The sequence below is a fragment of the Bos javanicus genome, chromosome X, assembly GCF_032452875.1.
Source record: "Bos javanicus breed banteng chromosome X, ARS-OSU_banteng_1.0, whole genome shotgun sequence".
Taxonomy (NCBI): Eukaryota; Metazoa; Chordata; class Mammalia; order Artiodactyla; family Bovidae; genus Bos; species Bos javanicus.
In genome coordinates this window covers 81,194,238-81,212,937 of record NC_083897.1, presented here as the reverse complement: position 1 = coordinate 81,212,937, position 18,700 = coordinate 81,194,238, and the positions used below count along the sequence as shown (strand labels likewise).

The 18,700-nt window shown below is 37.6% G+C and overlaps 1 protein-coding gene across 14 annotated transcripts in view; it reads left to right on the top strand.

Moving 5' to 3' along the window:
• Positions 1-18,700, top strand: part of TAF1 (TATA-box binding protein associated factor 1) — a 113,814-nt gene that overhangs the window by 45,344 nt on the left and 49,770 nt on the right. For 10 of the 14 annotated variants that reach the window (XR_009735013.1, XR_009735014.1, XM_061409741.1 and 7 more), the window contains exons 33-34: positions 14,572-14,639; positions 15,188-15,304. Coding sequence is in view for 12 of the 14 variants with exons in the window: in XM_061409741.1 (XP_061265725.1) it covers positions 14,572-14,639; positions 15,188-15,304 (185 nt within the window). In the remaining 2 variants the exon portion in view is untranslated. Of the gene's footprint in view, positions 1-2,057; positions 3,489-4,080; positions 10,069-14,571; positions 14,640-15,187; positions 15,305-18,700 lie in introns of those variants that run through there. The other 4 variants (XM_061409744.1, XM_061409745.1, XM_061409747.1 and 1 more) reach the window with 4 other exon arrangements.

Here is an 18,700-nt window from a genome sequence, read left to right as displayed (position 1 = left end):
CCAGGTGTGTAAGTCCTTGGTAATGTGAGTTGGTTAATGATGGCGAGTAAAACTGAAGAGCAGAGATCTCAAACTCAAGTGGCCTATAGGGGCCAGGCTAGTAATGTAAATGAGTTGAGGTGGGCCAAGTGTGGATTGAACTCTGAAAGCCAAATAAAAACATCTATCTGCCGGCCCAATCTAGCTCCAAGGCAGCTCGTTTTCAACCTCTGGCATGGTAGAGAACAAGCCTAAAAGTAGGAGGAATTTTTTTTTCCCCAAGGGGAAGTAAATAATAATTTGGTAGCAGCAGTAGACAGCCTAGAAGGCTGTCTTCCCCTCATCCTTAATCAGTGGGTGAGAGTATAAGAAACCTCTGAATAGGGCAGAAAGGGTTAGTGGTGTCATGAGATAAGAAATGTGATCTTTGTTTTGTGCTAAAAGGATATCCATTATGGAGTTGAAGGCACATATGAGATGTTTCCTACCATCAGGTACTATATACAAAATAATACTTTTATTTGAAACTGTGTTGGTCTGGCCAGATATGAACCTGCCTCTATTTCTAATTAATAGTAATAAAGTCCATGTGGAATCTATTCCCTGCTTTAACATTTTTATTTCAAAAAAATTTTCTAGCAAAGTTAGTAGAATGGTATCTCTGATTAACATTATTTTGACCCTTTCCATTCAAATTCTTCACACATATCATTCTGCATATGGCATATTTCTATAGCATTTTACATACTTTGATTATCATGTATGTAACATATGAGCTAAGTTGTACATAGCTAGAATGCTTAGCACTAAGGTTAGGGTCATTGGGCAACAAGTGAAAGATAAGTAATACTTCACCCAGAAGTATGCAGTACACGTTGGAGGACTCAGGTCTTGTACTAGAGGTGGTGATAGACTGCACACTAGTGTTTAAGCCTCTAGGTCTGTTCACCTACCACATAGGTGCTAAATCAATTGCAGAGCCTCTGTTCATGTTCAGATTACATTTGAAGGAATATTAATAATCAGAGAAACGCAAAACTTGGGATTAGAACTATTCGCAATAGTCTTAAAAGTCACATAACATTCCATGTCAGTGAGAATGATATAGATAAAGAAATCCTGTCTGAAAAACACAACCCAAACTTTATACCAGTCTTAGCAAAACCATAAAGTAGTTGGCAGAGGCCTTAATACTTAATGTTTGATTAAATTTAAGATAAACTGCATAGTCTGTGGGCTTCCCAGGTGGCTCAGTGGTAAAGAATCCACCTGCCAATGCAGGAGACAGGAGACACAAGTTTGATCCTTGGGTTGGGAAGATCCCCTGGAGGAGGGCATGGCAACCCACTCCCAATATCCTTGCCTGGAGAATCCCATGAACAGAGGAGCCTGGCGGACTACAGTCAATGGGACTGCAGAGAGTTGGGCGTGACTGAGCATGCACGCATGCCCGCATAGTCTGTACCAATAGATGATGCCAAACTATTCGTGATGAAACCCCTTTTCCCAAAGAATTTCCTAACAAGTTCCTCCTCCAGTGTTCTTCAAACCAAAAATTAATAAGAAGCCATCTTACCTATGATAAGTAGATCACACATCATAAAATCTCAGTGCCTGAAGTTTTAGAATGCTCAGCAGGACCCTACAATCTAGATTAGATAAAACAATAAATTTACCCAAAAAATCTCCAGGGAAGTTTTTTCTACACTTTTGTTTGAGTAACTCCCAACCCTGTGTGATCTCTAATAGTTCTGTGTCTAGGACTCTTTTATGGAGCTCATCATATACACATGTGCAGCTTAGCATTCAGCTGAAGATTTAAGAGAGCTTTTCTGCAGATCTTAGATTGTCTTGTGGAGTTCCCACCTCTCCAGTTCTGTCCTGCAATTTCTAACTGTTCTAGCCTCTTCAGACTCCAGTATCTGTTTCTATGGCTTAGTCAGACTGCTGTGCTTTTGTTGGATTCAGCAGAAAGCCAAGGACAATTGTAGGGCTTACTTCCTTTATTTCCTTTCTCTCAAGAATGACAGTCCTATACTTCCTGGTTGGAAACAGTTGTTTCATTTGTTTTTTTGCAGTTTTCTGGTTACAGTGGGAAGACTAATTCAATAGCAGTTACTCTGTTGTGCCCAAGAAGGTCTTTAGGTTTACTGTATTTTCTGACATAGAAATTTCATTTTTATGTAGTTATATTTATCAGTCTTTGCTGTTTAGATTTCTGTATAATTGTTTAAAAGACCTTCCCTACTCTGAGATAGCCAACTATATTTTCTTCTAATATGTATAGTATTTAAACATTTACTGATTTTTAAAAATAGAATCTAAGATATAAGGTAAATATCTAACTTATTTTCTCTTCCAAAGAATTAGCCAAAGTGTCCAAGTTGTACTTATGGAATGGTCTGTCCTTTTGTACATTAGTACAAAATGCTACCTTTATCATGTAGTAGATTCTTATATATTCTTTAACCTAGTTTGGAGCTTTCCGTTTTATTTATTTGTTTATCTAATCTGTACTATTATCACCAGATAGTGTCTCTGATTATCATTCAGACTTTATAATTTTAAATTCCTCTGATGTGACTATCTTTCCTCTATTAGCCTAAATAAACTCTAGGATCATTTTTGTTAAATTCTAACTTGTCAGTGACAGATAATTTTGAAATCTTATTTTAATTTATGGATTAATTTGAAGACAATGTGTATCTTTGTAATATGTTTCTCCATCTAGAAGCTCATGTTTCTTCATTTATTCGCATGTTCTTTTACCTTTGTCAATAAAGACTTTTAGGTTATGTTGTATAATTTCTAGGCATCTTTTGTTTATTTCTATATATTTTATAGTTTTTATTGCTATTGAGCATCTACTTTTTTTGTTGTTGAGTTTATTCCTGGCTAATTTAAAAGTTTTGCTACTGTTGTACATGTGCTCCCCTCCTGCAAAGTGGTTATTAAATCTAAAGGTTTCAATCAGTTTGAAGAATAGTATTGTTAACAGGTTAATATAATGCTTAAAGTATTTTTGTATACTAGTTTCTAAGTCTGTAAGTTTGGCCATTAATAAATATTAAGGTTCTTTTTTTCTGTTAATAACTTTCCTTGAATTGGGGCCAAGGTATAAGTATTCCTACATAGAGGTTGAGTCTCACATCATTAAAGAGAATAAAATCTCTTTTGATATCACTTCAGCCCCTTGCTGCCATCCATTCTTTTCATAGCTGACTTTTTGTTTTTATTGTGGTAAAATATACATGAAATAAAAATTTACCTTTTCAACCATTTTTAAGTTTACAGTTCACTGGCATTAAGTACATTCATAATATTGTGCAGCCATCACCACTATCGGTTCCCAGAACCATTTCTTTATCCCAAACAGAAACTCAGTATCCCCATTCTCCCATTCCCCCAGTTCTTAGTAAACTCTATTCTACTTTCTTTCAATGAATTTGCCTCTTCTAGGTACCTCATATGAGTAGACTCATACAATAAATAGAATATTTGTCCTTTTGTATCTGGCTTTTATTTCACTTTGCATAATGCTTCCAAGGTTCAACCATCCATGTTGTAGCATGGGTCAGAATTTCTTTTTTCTTTTTTAATGAACATGTAATGTGTCTCTCCTATTCTTTACCTGCCATTCATGTCTCACTCAGCTTTAATCTAGTTTCTACCCTGCCAAGCATACCAAATGAACAGGATCACATAATTGCCAGGTATAGTGGGCACTTTTCAGTCCTTATCTTTACCTCACCCCACTCTTTGACATCATTGAGCATTTCTTCCTTGAAATTATAGTATGATTGGCTTCATGACAACTTTCAGCTCTTACTTTCCTCTTACCTCTTAGACCATTACTTTTCAGTCTCCTTTACTGAATGTTATTCTGCCTGTTACTACAAGTTTAACCACCACCTCTTTCTGATGACTCTCAACTCTATTCTGGGCAAAGATCTATATATATCCCAACCACCTGCTGAACATTCCCTCTTGGATGTCCCAGTGGAACTTGAAACATGCTTCAATCTGAATATTCTACTATCCTTCTCTATTCCAACTTTCTCCCTCTGTCCTTTACTTGACTCACTCCTTTACTGTTTCCAGTCTGGATTTAATGGGTTACTAGCATCTTGCCGGGAGAAATATCAATAACCTCAGATATGCAGATGACACCACCCTTACGGCAGAAAGTGAAGAGGAACTAAAAAGCCTCTTGATGAAAGTGAAAGAGGAGAGTGACAAAGTTGGCTTAAAGCTCAACATTCAGAAAACTAAGATCATGGCATCTGGTCCCATCACTTCATGGCAAATGGATGGGGAAACAATGGAAACATTGGCTGACTTTATTTTTCTGGGCTCCAAAATCACTGCAGATGGTGACTGCAGCCATGAAATTAAAAGACCCTTGCTCCTTGGAAGTAAAGTTATGACCAACCTAGACAGCATATTAAAAAGCAGAGCGATTACTTTGCCAACAAAGGTCCATCTAGTCGAGGCTGTGGTTTTTCCAGTGGTCGTGTATGAATGCGAGAGTTGGACTATAAAGAAAGCTGAGCGCCGAAGAATTGATGCTTTTGAACTGTGGTGTTGGAGAAGACTCTTGAGAGTCCCTTGGACTGCAAGGACATCCAACCAGTCCATTCTAAAGGAGATCAGTCCTAGGTGTTCGTTGGAAGGACTGATGCTAAAGCTGAAACTCCAATACTTTGGCCACCTCATGCGAAGAGTTGACTCATTGGAAAAGACTCTGATGCTGGGAGAGATTGTGGGCAGGAGGAGAAGAGGATGACAGAGGATGAGATGGCTGGATGGCGTCACCGACCGATGGACATGAGTTTGGGTGAGTTGGTGATCACAGGGAAGCCTGGCGTGCTGCAGTCCATGGGGTTGCAAAGAGTCAGACACGACTGAGCGACTGAACTGAGCATCACTGAGTAGCAGCTGGAAACCTCACTTTTATTTTTGATTCTTCCTGTTGAATAAATCCCTGACTTCCAGCATATCACTAAAACCCTCATTATATTTTGCCTAAATTATTACAATAAATAGTCACCTGGCCAATATCCCAGCCTAGACTTCTCACCTATCATTTGCATTTTTGTCAGATAGACCTCTTTAATTGGAGAGGGAAATGGCAACCCACTCCAGTATTCTTGCCTGGAAAATCCCATGGACAGAGGAGCCTGGTGGATGGTCCATGGGGTCATGAAGAGCTGGAATGACTGAGCGACTAAACAACAGACTTCTTTAATAATTCATACTTCTTATAAAAAAAGTCAAATGATAGAGAAATAGATAGAATTAAATATTAACACTTCCGGAGACACTGCTTTGGGAAAGATCCCTAGTGTTCTTACTTGCTGCAAGTAATAAATCTTTCCTTCTCCTGAAAAAGAAGAGAAAAGCTTCTTTCTACCCGCACACTCCTATTTCTATGGTTTTATTCCCTAGAGGTAACAGTTTGGTGTATATCCTTTTATACTTTTTTCTGTACTTGACTCAAAACATGGTAAATAATTACACATTAGTTTTTAACTTTTTGTCTTTTTTTTTCTTTTGGCAACAATGGACATTTTTATAGATAATTATTCTGTAATTTGCTCTCTCTGTTCATGAATATATCCTGATCCTCTTTTTTTAAGCTTCTATTTTGAAATAATTTTAGACTCAAGAAATTACAAAAATAGTCTATAGAGACCTGTATACCCTTTATGTACCTTCCTCCAGTGGCAACATCTTAGATAGCTGTGGTTCAATATCAAAATCAGGAAATTGATGCATTATCATTAACTAGATTACAGACCTTATTCAGTTTGCACCTTGAAAAAAATCTATATTCATCTGTGCATGTGTATTTTTTATGCAGTTTTATGCCATCACCTAACCACCACAATCAAGGTTTAGAACTGGTCTGTCATCACAGAAGAACTCCCTGATGATACCTTTTGTATTCCTGTCCCTCCACGTGCACACACCTTTCTCCTTGTTCCCTGGCAACCACCTAGCTGTTCTCCATCTCTGTACTTTTGATACTTGAGCATCTTATACAAAGAATAGTACAATATTTTTGAGATTGACTTTTTTTTCACTAAGCATAATTCTCGAGATCAATTCAATTTATTGTATGTGTCAGTAGTTCATGTTTTAAGTTGTTGAGTAGTGTTCATTGTACCAGAAGTTTGTTCAGCCGTTCAGTCATTGAAAGATACTCAGTTCTCCAATATTTTGCCATTGTGAATAAAGCTGGTATGAACATTCGTGTATAAGATTTTGTATGAATGTAAATTGTCCTTTCTCTGAGATAAATGCCCAAGAATGAGATGGTAGATATATGTGTAGTTCCGTGAGAAACTGCTATACTCTTTTCCAGAATGCCTGTACCATTTTGCATTTTCTCCAGCAATGAACTAATCATACAGTTTCTCTGCAGTATTAGTATTACCACTATTTAAATAAATTGTATCTGTTCATCTTTTTCATTGTGTTTTTACTTTGCATTCCCCTAATGGCTATTGATATTAAATATCTTTTCATGTGCATATTTACCACCCATGTATTTTCTTCAGTGAAGTGTCTGTTTCTTTGCCCCAGGTTTTTTTTTTTGGCTGTACTGGGTCTTTGTTGCTGCTCAGGCTTTTCTCCCGTGATGGCGAGTGGGGGCCACTGTCTAGTTGTGGTGTGCAGGCTTCTCATTGTGGTGGCTTCTCTTGTGGAGCACAGGCTCTGGAGTGTGTGGGCTTCTGTAGTTTCAGCACGTGGGCTCAGTAGTTATGGTGTATTGGCTTAGTTGCTCCACTGCATGTGAGATCTTCTGGGACTTGGGATCAAACACATGTCTCCTGCATTGGCAGGTGGATTCTTTACCACTGAGCCACAAGAGAAGTCCTGCCCCAGTTTTAATTGCATTGTTTTCTTATGATTAATGAGTTTTAAGGTTTCTTTATGTATTCTAGGTATGCTTCCTTTATTAGATATGTGATTTACAAAGAATTTTTCTAGTCTGTATCTTTTCAGTCTTTGGACAGTATTTTTGGGAGAACAGAAATGCTTAATTTTGGTGAAATCCAATTTATCAGGTCTTTCTTTTTGCATTGTACTCTTGGTACGTCTCTAAGGAGTTGTTGCTTTACCCAGGATCACAAAGGTTTTGTCTTATATTTTCTTTTTTAAAAAAATTTTATTATGTATTTACTTATTTATTTCTGGCTCTGCTAGGTCTTCATTGCTGTGCAAGCTTTTCTCTAGTTGTGGCTAGTGGGGGCAGCTCTCTAGTTGCAGTGTGCAAGCTTCTCATTGCGGTGGCTTCTCTTGTTGCAGACCAAAAGGCTCTGGGGCTCTTGGGCTTCAGTAGTTGCAGCACATGGGCTCTGTAGTTGGGGTTCCCAGACTCGAGAGCACAGGCTCAGTAGTTGCGGTACATGGGCTTAGCTGCTCTGCAGCATGTGGGATCTTCCCAGATTGGGGATCGAACCCGTGTCTCCTGCATTGACAGGTGGATTATTTACCTCTGAGCCACCAGGAAAGCCCTTTTATATTTTCTTTTCTAAAAGTTTATAGTTTTAGTGTTGTACATTTAAATCCATGATCCATTTTGAATTTATATACAATATGAGATTTAGCTTGAGGTTTGTTTTCTTTTTGCCAATGGATGTTCTACTGTTCCATTAGTGTTTGTTGAGAAGACTATTCTTACTTCAGTAAATTGTTCTGAGCGTCTTTGTGAAAAATCAGCTAAGTGCATGGGTCTGTTTCTGGGTTTATTTTGTTCCACTGACCTATCCCTCTGCACACTGCCGTGATTACTGTAGCTAAGCTACTGTAAGTGTTAACATCAGGTAGAGTGATTCCTCTCACTTTATTCTTTTTATAAATTGTGTTCTTTTGCCTTTCCACATAAATTTTAGAAGTATTTTGTCTATATCTATAAAAAAAAAAAGTCTTGCTGGAATTTTAATAGGAATTGAGTTAAACCTATAGATCAATTTAGAGAAAATTAACATCTTTACTGATCCTGTCTTATTGTTGGTACATAGAAATCTCTATCATTCTTTTTAATGTATTCCATAGCATGTATATTTGTATCATAATTGATATCCTTGTACATTTGTAGGAAATTTTGATAGATGTTCTAAAATTGTATTCTAAGAGGGTTGTACCTGTTTATAATAAAAATGACAGTGAAGGAGAATGTCTGTTTCCCTACAACCTCTCCAACTCTGGGATTATCAGTGTTTTAAAGTCTTTGCCAAATTGTGTCTGTAAAATTCAAGTATATAACTTAAACTGAAATTTTCCATCGTAAAAAGTTACATGCGCATTAAAAAAATCAAACCATATAAAATTGTATAAAGTGAAAAAGAAAAATCTCCCTGTCCTTCCCCTTTACCCATCCTGTTCTCCAGAGTACCATTGGGTTTGGTGTGAAGTATCTGGGCCTTTTTTATACATACCATGTATTTTTTTTTTTTTATAACAAATGAAAGCATATATTTGGTTATACAGTTTTCACCTGACATTGTTATGGACAATTTTTCATTCATCTAAGTATGTGATATTGTTTAAGTAAATTCTGTTTCTATATGACTCAAAAAGGCAAAAGAATGAACTGTATAGCATTATGAATGCTTCAGAAAAAAATTGAATTTCTACTTTGTTTTAAAACTGCTGTGGCTACTGATTATGGATAACAGTATGGAGATTCCTTAAAAACTAAAAATAAACCTGTTTGCAAAGCAGAAATAGAAACACAGACTTAGAGAACAAACATGGATACCAGAGAGGAATGGGGGGAAGGGCGAGGTGGGATGAATTGGGAGATTGGGATTGACATATATATAGTATTGATGCTATGTATAAAATAACTAATGAGAACCTGTATAGCACAGGGAATTCTACTCAATGTTCAGTGGTGACCTTAAATGGGAAGGAAATACAAAAAAGAGGACATATATGTATACATATAGCTGATTCATTTTGTTGTACAGCAGAAACTAACACAACATTGTAAAGCAGCTATACTCCAATAAAATTTTTTTAAAAAAAAGAAAAAATAAATAAGAATAGAGTTACCATATGATCCAGCAGTTGTACTCCTAGGCATTTGTCTGGAAAAGGTGAAAACTCTAATTCAAAAAGATATATGCACCCCAGTGTTTATAGTAGCACTGTTTACAACAGCCAAGATATGGAAGCAACCGAAATGTCCATCAACAGATGAATGAATAAAAAAAGAATGCACACACACACGCACAATGGAATATCATTCAACCATAAAAAAGAATCTTATGATACTACTTTATGTGAAATCTAAAGTGATACAAAAGAACTTATTTACAAAATAGAATAGACTCACAGACATAGAAAACAAACTTACAGGGCTTCCCTGGTAGCCCAATGGTTAAGAATCAGCCTGCCAATGCAGGGCACACGAGTTCAATCCCTGGTCCAGGAAGATCCTACATGCCATGGGGCAACTAAGCCTGTGCACCACAACTACCGAGGCTGCATGCTCTGGACCCTGTGCTCTGCAATAAAGAACCCACCACAACGAGAAGCCCATGCACCATGAATAGAGAAAGCCTCTCGCAGCAGCAAAGACTCAGTGCAGTCAATAAATAAATAAAACATTGAAAAAAGAAAACAAACTTACAATTACCAAAGGGGAAAGGTGGAAGAAGGGTAAATTAGGTGTTTGAAATTGATACACATTGCTATATGTAAAATAGCTAAATATCGGAAACTATTAATATATTCAATATCTTATAAAAACCAATAATGAAAAAGAACCTGAAAAAGAATGTATATAAATAAATGAATCACTTTGCTGTATACCTAAAACTATCACAATGCTGTAAATCAACTATACTTCAATTAAACAAATACTGTGGCTTCTACTATGTATAAAAAAGGTACAAGGATATATTGTATAGCACAGGGAATATTAGCCAGTATTTTATAACTAAAGGGAATATAATGTATAAAAATTTTGAATTACTATGTTGTACACTTGAAACTGATATAAATCAACTATGCCTCAATAAAAAATATGTGAGTGTCTATATGTATATTAAATCTGGCACTGATTTTTTTAAAGCTTTCTACTGCTACTGAGATTTTATTTTTTAATTTTAATGCTATTTTTTCTCTGAAACCTTTTAGATAGCAGTAATACTTGTTTGCTGTCTCACTACTAGAACTACAAAGCTTGTAGCTTTCCTTTCTTCTCCTGACATTACTAAAGAGCGAAATTAACTTAGAAATGAAAAAAGGAATTTTCTTTGATTTTAGTAAAGTATCAACTTTCCAAAGCTGTCACTGAAATTATCACTATTTAGGGATATTTGAATTTGAATTACATATGATTCTGTAGGCCACTGCCAGTCCTTATGAATGAGGCAAAGTATAAATATAAATATATTTTTTTTACATTTGCAGCTGCTTTGCCATGATTTACTAAATAAGGAGAGAAGAAAAACAAAAATTTTCATTTTTGCAAACAAAAACATTTCTTTTTTGCAAATGGGTCACTTGTTCTCTTGTAAGGCACAGTGGTAATTCATAGACAGCCTTATCTTTCATATTCATTTTCATGCCATTCCAGAAATTATTCTAAATTCTGATTTTCTGTATAGTAATTCTTTAGGGACTGGGAAATTGAAACTTAGTTTCTATTTACTCTCTTCTCCCCCACAATAGCCCCAGCTTCTTTATTATTCCCACAGAGGCCTTGTTGTCTGTGTATGTCTTTTCACTGGATGACTCTTTTCTTCCTTAGCTGTGAAACCTAAAGCTGATCATCCTACTTTTAGTAAGCACCTGATTACTGCAGAATATAGAGCACAATTTTTAGTTTTATGGAGGTGGTTATGGACCCCTTTGAGAATCTGATGGAAAAGCGTGGATCTTCTACTCAAAAAAATACATATTACATACAAAATTCTGTTTGCAGTTTCATGGGGTTCATGGATCTCTCATTACCACCCCATTCAAGAATTTCTGGTATAGGTATAGATATCTGGGTATTTTTATCCTTTTTCAGTGGTGTTAACAGTGGTTTGCCAACTCCGCCACCATCTTTCATCAAAAATACTTCAGTGCTGTGGAGCTCTGCTCAATGTTACGTGGCAGCTTGGATGGGAGGGAAGTTTGGGGGAGAATGGATACATGTATATGTATGACTGGGTCCCTTCAGTGTTCACCTGAAACTATCACAATATTGCTAATTGGCTATACACCAATACAAAATAAAAGGTTACAATAAAAGGATACCAAAAAAAACACATTAAAAAAATACTTCAGTGTTATTTTTCATATATGTAGAGTTAAGTAGCTGAAACACTTGTAACTCCTGAGAGCATGGACTGTCAAAAACTGAGAACAGACACAGCTAGTAATCAAAACACATAGAGAATTGTATTTGCTATATAAATAAGTATATTTTTATATTCTGGAGTATTATTAGTGGATATTTCTTTAGAGTTATGTGTTGCAAAGAAAATGGGGAATGAAGACACATCTTTTAAAAAATTTTTTTTATTATTATTATTTTACTTTACAATATTGTATTGGTAAAATGGTTTAAGGGAGAAAACTTTGCAAATGTATAAAATTAATTTTCCCCTGCATTATAAATGAGAAGATTGAGATATTGAAAGGGTTGATTTATGTTTCAGTTTCAGAACTGAAGAGCTGAATTCTTAATCTGTAGGCTGGAATTTTAGCGATGAGTCAGGTTCTTGTAGGTGTATGAGCCAGGATACTGCCATAAGCTGCTGATGTACTTGCTCAGTAAAGGAAGCCTGTGACTTGTATGCAGCCTATTTTCTCTAGCATCATGCATTTCTAATCAGCATGAAACCTTATATGGTAACTTTTGCCGTCTGTCTCCATCAGTACTTTGAGGACCAACCTCCTGGTGGCTTTAGGAGATTAGAACTCAGAAACTTCAGCTGTGGACGCCTATCTCTCAAAACTGTTCCTGACTGTGAGCCAGCTCTGGCTGTCTTTATGTCCTGAATATCTTTTAGTTGACTTAAGTTTTCCTTCTGGTTTGGCCCTGGCAGCTTGTGTGAGGACACAACTTTATTTTACATCTTTTATGAAGAATAGATGGACCTTTGCTTGTGAAAAATTTAATCTGAAATGAACTTATTTGTTTGTATAAAAAGTATAAAGTGTTAGTCGCTCAGTCATGTCCAGCTCTTTGCAACTCTGTGAACTGTAGCCCACCATGCACTTCTGTCCATGGGATTCTCCAGGCAAGAATACTGGAGTGGGTTGCCATTTCATTCTCCAGGGGATCTTCCCAATCCAGGGATCGAACCTGGGTCTTCCTCCTTGCAAGCATATTCTTTACCAGCTGAGCCACCAGGGAAGAATAGCTTAATAACAATACTCAGAGTAGTTATGTAGTTATGGCACGAAAATGTCACATGGGGTATATTTTTTATACTTTACATCCTGATAAATAGTAGGTTTAATTCAAGGATCACCTCCTCTATGAAGCCTTTCCTAATTCTTCTTTCCCTCTTCCATCCCAGCATCGGTCACTTCCTCCTCTATGCCTCTACTAAACCCTCTTATGTATTTTTTCACTGCGTTGTATCACCTCATTTGTTTATAGTCTGTCTCACTGGGCTCCCTGGTAGCTCAGACAGTAAAGAATCTGTCTTCATTTCAGGAGACCTGGGTTTGATCCCTGGCTTGGGAAGATCTGGAGAATTCCATTGATAGAGGAGCCTGGCAGGGTGACAGTCCATGGGGTTGCAAAGAGTTGGACACGACTGAGTGACTAACACATACACTGTGCTAAGACCATAAGCTTCTTGAGGATATCGTCTGTATCTTACTCATGTCTGTGTATTATGCCTGGCACCTAGAGGTACTCAAAAATATTTTACAAATGAGGAGGTGAATAATTAGTATATTAAAGAATATTATAAAGCACTTAACAACTCAGTTAAGTTGGGAATAACAACTCAGATGCTTTCAGGCTCCAGGCATAAACAAGCAGACCTGGTAGGAACTGTGTGAAACACATGCCTTATCTAAAAGGGGCAGCTGCTACTCAGATCCAGCCCATTGGTGCTTCACGAGAATGCTGACCGTGTGTTGCCACCTTTTAATTTTTTGAGAGAAGCCAGACATTTGGGTTTTTATATGAAATCTCTTGATTGTTAAATGTTGCCAACTAATTAAGCTCTTTTTAAGCTTTTAATTGAGGTGTAATTTACATACAGAAGTGTATGAGTACACAGCTCAATCCATTTTCACAGACTGAAGTGATTTTTAAATTGAAGTATAATTGACCTACAACAATATATATATGTATATATATAGACATATATATATTACGCTGTATATAACATATATATAACTGTATATATATATATATATATATATAATATATACATACAGTTCCAGGTATATAATACAATAATTTGGTATTTCTTCACATCACAAACTGATCACCACCTGAACTGATTTTTTGTGAGCCAAATAAAACTGATTGACCTGCAAGCCACCAATTTACAACTTATAACAAAATCTATATGGGGAACTGTGTAGTTTGGTTAAGAATCACCCAATAGGTTAACTATCTTAAAGAGACACATCTGTCAAATGCAGTGTGTGGACCTTATTTGGATTATAATTCCCCCCCCAAAAAAAATCAAATGTAAAAGAGCATTTATAAAACAATTGGGGAAATGTGAATGTTGACTGGCCATTTAATAATATTAAAGAATTATTGTTAGCTACCTTAGGTGTAATATGGTTTTTTTTTTTAATTAAAAAAAATTTATTTATTTATTTGGCTGCACTGGGTCTTAGTTGTGGCATGCAGGCTCTTTGTTGCAGCACGTGGGTCTAGTTCCCCGACCAGGGATCAAACCCAGGCCCCATGCTTTGGGAACATGGAGTCTTAGCCGCTGGACCACCAGGGAAATCCTCAGTAGTTGTTTTTTTTAATAGTTGTTACTGTGTTTTATTTTTTAGAGCAGTTAGAGCAAAATTGAACAGAAGGTACAGAGTATTCCCATGAACCCTGTATCCCTACACATGCACAGCCTCCCCTGTTATCCACATCCCCCACTAGAGGGATACATTTGTTGCAACTGATGAATCTACATCATTAGCACCCAAAGTCCATAGTTTGCATTAGAGTCCACTCTGGGTATTGTACATTTTATGGGTTTGACATGTTTAATGACATGTTTAATGACATACCATTATACAGTCGTCCATGTTCATTTCTTTTAAAGAGTCCTTTAAGACACATAGTGAACAATTTATGGATGAAATGCTAGAATTTGCTTCAGAATAATTTGGGAAGAGTGTGAAAGTTGGTGTGTAAATGAAACAGGATTGACCATTTATTGATAATCGTTAAAGATGGGTAAGAGGTACATGGGAGTTCATTATGTTAGTGTCTGGTTTTGTATGTGTTTGAAATTTTCCCCCTCCAAAATTAGAGCAAGAGTCCAAGTTAAAGCTGAAGCATGATTTTTTGGACCTAGGACAAGAGGACACCACTGCTGATGACAGAAAGTGCATTTCTGGAGCTGAAGCAATGGCATTCTCTTTTTTCATTTATAGGGCCTGAAAGTCAGTATACTAAGACTGCTCAGGAGATTGTGAACGTCTGTTACCAGACACTGACTGAAGTAAGTGAAAAAGAGGACGTCCCTGTAGGATCTAACTTTTTGGAATCCTTTTGTTCCCTAGGGCTGAGGGAGGCCTTCTCTGCCTATCCTTTTTTAAAATGTAATATCCCACCCCAACCTTCAACCCACAGTCTGTATTCTTCCCTTCTTTATTTTCTTACCCAGCACTAAATGTTTTTAATAAGCTGTATAATTATTTACTTTATTACCATATGTATCCTTGTATCCTGCCACGAGAATACAAGCTTCATGAAGACAGGGATTTTTTTCACAGGCTGACATCACTTTAGTAAGTTCATCAGAAAGTGGTTTTTATAAACTTATTTTTCTGTGCTCATCTTTTAGCTTTTTAAATTATATTTATCTTTAATTGACTGATGATTACTTTATAATATTGGTTTAATTTCTGCCACACATCAACATGAATTAGCCATAGATGTACATGGTCCCCTCCCTCTTGAACCTCCCTCCCACGAAGACAGGGATTTTTGTTTGCTTCTCAATGTCTAAAACACATGTTGAATGAATTCACTGCTTTTCTTCCTCAGTATGATGAGCATTTGACTCAACTTGAGAAGGATATTTGTACAGCTAAAGAAGCAGCTTTGGAGGAAGCAGAATTAGAAAGCTTGGACCCAATGACCCCAGGGCCTTACACACCTCAGGTAAGTCTGAGGACTAGAAACTTCCTCTTACAGTTTTCTTATTGATTTTGGAAATTGGGAGCATGTTAACAGATGTATTTACTGAGATACCCTTCTTCTCTGTCCTTCCTCTTCATATGCCTTTCGTGTGCTTTCTTGTCTTCTCAAAGGCTAAGGTGAGTGAGGGCCATGGGTCTTGGTAGCCTTGTTGGATCCAAAAGAGACAGGCGTGGGATGTATGAATGGGGTGGGGTCTTAGTCGTTTAGGCAGTATTTAGGAGTACCAGACTCCTGACTACCATGGCCAAAGGCATCCTCTTGAATCCCTGGAGTTCCTTTGTCCCCAGCATTGGGGTTCTGTGTATGCTGTGCTAAGTCGCTTTAGTCGTGTCCAACTCTTTGCGAACCTTTGGACTGTAACCCGCCAGGCTCTTCTATCCATGGGATTCTCCAGGCAGGAATACTGGAGTGGGTGGCTATTTCCTCCTCCAGGGGATCTTTCTCACCCAGGTATCGAACCCGCATCTCTACATCTCCTGTGTTGCCAGGCGGTTCTTTACCACTAGCACCACCTGGGAAGCCCCATTAGGGTTCTGTGACATCCCAAGAGTATAGACATGGGCCACATTATTCCCTCTGAATTATCTTAGTGTAGCTCAGACGTCACCCATTTTCCTGGATTGACTTTCTCTCCCTGTAAATGAAGAAGGTAATGTTTATAATGTTCTTAAATTTCCATGTCAAAGATTAGAGAGCAAGATTAATAAGAAATTTTTAGTCTTTCTGATCTGACCCTTGAATATACTGAGAGTATTTCATCTGTACTGTACTCTTAGAGGGCCAGCATATTTGAAGACTAGGACTTAACCAGACTATAACTGTTGGAGGCACTGTGGTAAAGTGGAAAATACATGAAGTTTGGTATAAAACAGTCCTGGCTTTGAGTCTTAGCTCTGCTGCTATCTAGCTTTGTGAACTTGGGAAGTTGACCCCTCTAATCCAGTTTCCATTTCTCTAAAATGTACTTTTCAGGATTGTTGTAAACATTAAATGAGGCCATTTGCCTAGCACACAGTAGACATTCAATAAATGTTTATTTCCTTATGCGTATGAAAGTCATCTACAGGGTTCTCAGAGGTTCTTTCGAATTTAACCAAATATTCTAATACAAGTTTCTCCCAATTCCCACTGGAAAACTTTTTCATTCTGCTCAGGTTTCACTCTGAACTAATAAATGCAGCCTTTGTGATCTTTGTTGGATAATTGCTGTCTGTATCTCATTCATACAGTCTCCCTATCTATCTTTTACTCTCTCTTTTACCCTAAAACCTAGGTCACTGAGGGGCCAAATACAAAGAGCCCTAAGATACTTGCTCCAGGCCCAGAACAAGGAAAAGCTCTAGGAGTATGTGGGCAGATTGGGTCAAGGGGGCTTGGGTGAGTGATGTTCCCCAGGAAGGTCCTATTTGCTAATAGGCCCAACAGCTTCCACAGACCCTTTCTGGTAAGTTAAAGTTTAGCCATCATTCCTCAGGAGAGTCTAACTACTGAGCGGCACATGGTTTGCTCTGGTCTATGACAGCATCAGTCTAGCCCTGTGGTGAGTCCTTCCCCTCCCATGCTGTCTCAAAAATAGCTGAGGAAAACCTGGCAACTGTGCTCCCTCCTGAGCAGTAACTGTTTGGTGCAGTTAGAGGATCTCCTGGTAAGAGTAGGGTGTAGGTATTGCCTCTTCATTATTCCAGTTCACTCTCTTATCATTGCCTTCACTCATATATACACATTTAGTAAGCCCAGTTCATTACCTCTGAACCTGAGGAAGATGCATGTGAGTGATTGTCCTTACTTAATATTACTCTCAAACCCAAATGCTATTAAATATTAAAATGTGTGTAAGTTTCCCTGGTGGCTCAGACGGTAAAGCGTCTGTCTGCAATGCGGGAGACCCGGGTTCAATCCCTGGGTTGGGAAGATCTCCTAGAGAAGGCAATGGCACCCTACTCCAGTACTCTTGCCTGGAGAATCCCACGGACAGAGGAGCCTGGTAGGCTACAGTCCACGGGGTCGCAAAGAGTCGGACACGACTGAGCGAGTGCTTTGCCTTTGCCTTTTTAATACAATTTTGTTGTGTAGAAATATGACAGTAATCATACTTTACTGCCACCTCTAAATGGGTGGTAATCAATATATTTTCACTCAACTATTTCTACCCAGCTTATATTGCACTATACATTCAGCTTGACATGTTCTCTAAAATTGCTTGCTTTATATTTTTCCACATAGTGTTTCATTCCCTAATTTCCTCTTCTTTTGTTCCACAACTACTTTATCTGCACTTGTAATCCTTTTGAATTCAGTTTTTCCTTTCTCCAGAACCCTGTTCCCATTCAGCCTTGTTTGTTTGCTTTAAAAACAAAACCAAGAGCAAAGTAACACATATGTGGGTTCTTTGTTGATAAAAGTACATGTTCATTGTGACAAATTGGGAAACATACAGAATAAATAAATTACTTAAAAATCAAGTCCACCACTGAGAAAGAACCAAACCACTGTGAACATTTTGGTGTGTTTCTTCAAATCTGTAATGTGCGTGTGTGTGCATTTATAACGTGAAATTGGTCATTATTATTTTGTGTCTTGTTTTCACTTCACATTATATTATGAGCATTTTATTTCATTAAATGGTCTTTGAAGACATTTTTAATAACTGTGTGATATTTCTACCCTCAGCCAACTTTTTAGAGAGCCCTTTCCTAAATGAGCAGGCTTTGCTAGCCTGTTAATTTTTAGTCCCTCCTGCCCTCCTTTCCCAGGTGGTGCTAGTGGTTAAGAACCCACCTGTCAATGTAGGAGACACAAGAGACTCGGGTTCAGTCCCTGTATCAGGAAGATCCCCTGGAGGAGGGCATGGCAACCAACTCCAGTATTCTTGCCTGGAGAATCCCTAGGGACAGAGTAGGATCTCAAAGAGTCAGACACGACTGAAGCTACTTTGCACACCCTCCTTTCACTGAATAGTCCATTTGCTAAATCCCTCTTCACTTTAGGAGAAGGAAGAGGGAAGGGAGCTATAATTTTTTGACTGCCAGGCATGGGGTAAGGAGCATGTATACACATCTCTTAATTTTCCCAACAACCATGTGAGGTGGACATTACCATCCATGTTTTAAAGTTGAAACTAAGACTTAGAGACATTAAGTTATTTGTTTAAGTTACTCAGCTAGCAAATGGTGGAGCCAGGACTCAAACCTAGGGCAGTTTACTCCAAAGTCCGTGGTTTTTCACCATGCTATTTTGCCTCATATTATCCTCTAGTGAGCTCATAAGCTATTACCCCTTTCCATGTTCTGGTTGGAATTGACATTTCTTTATCCCATTTTAGATGTCTCTACACCAAAACAGTCAGAATAGCAGTGG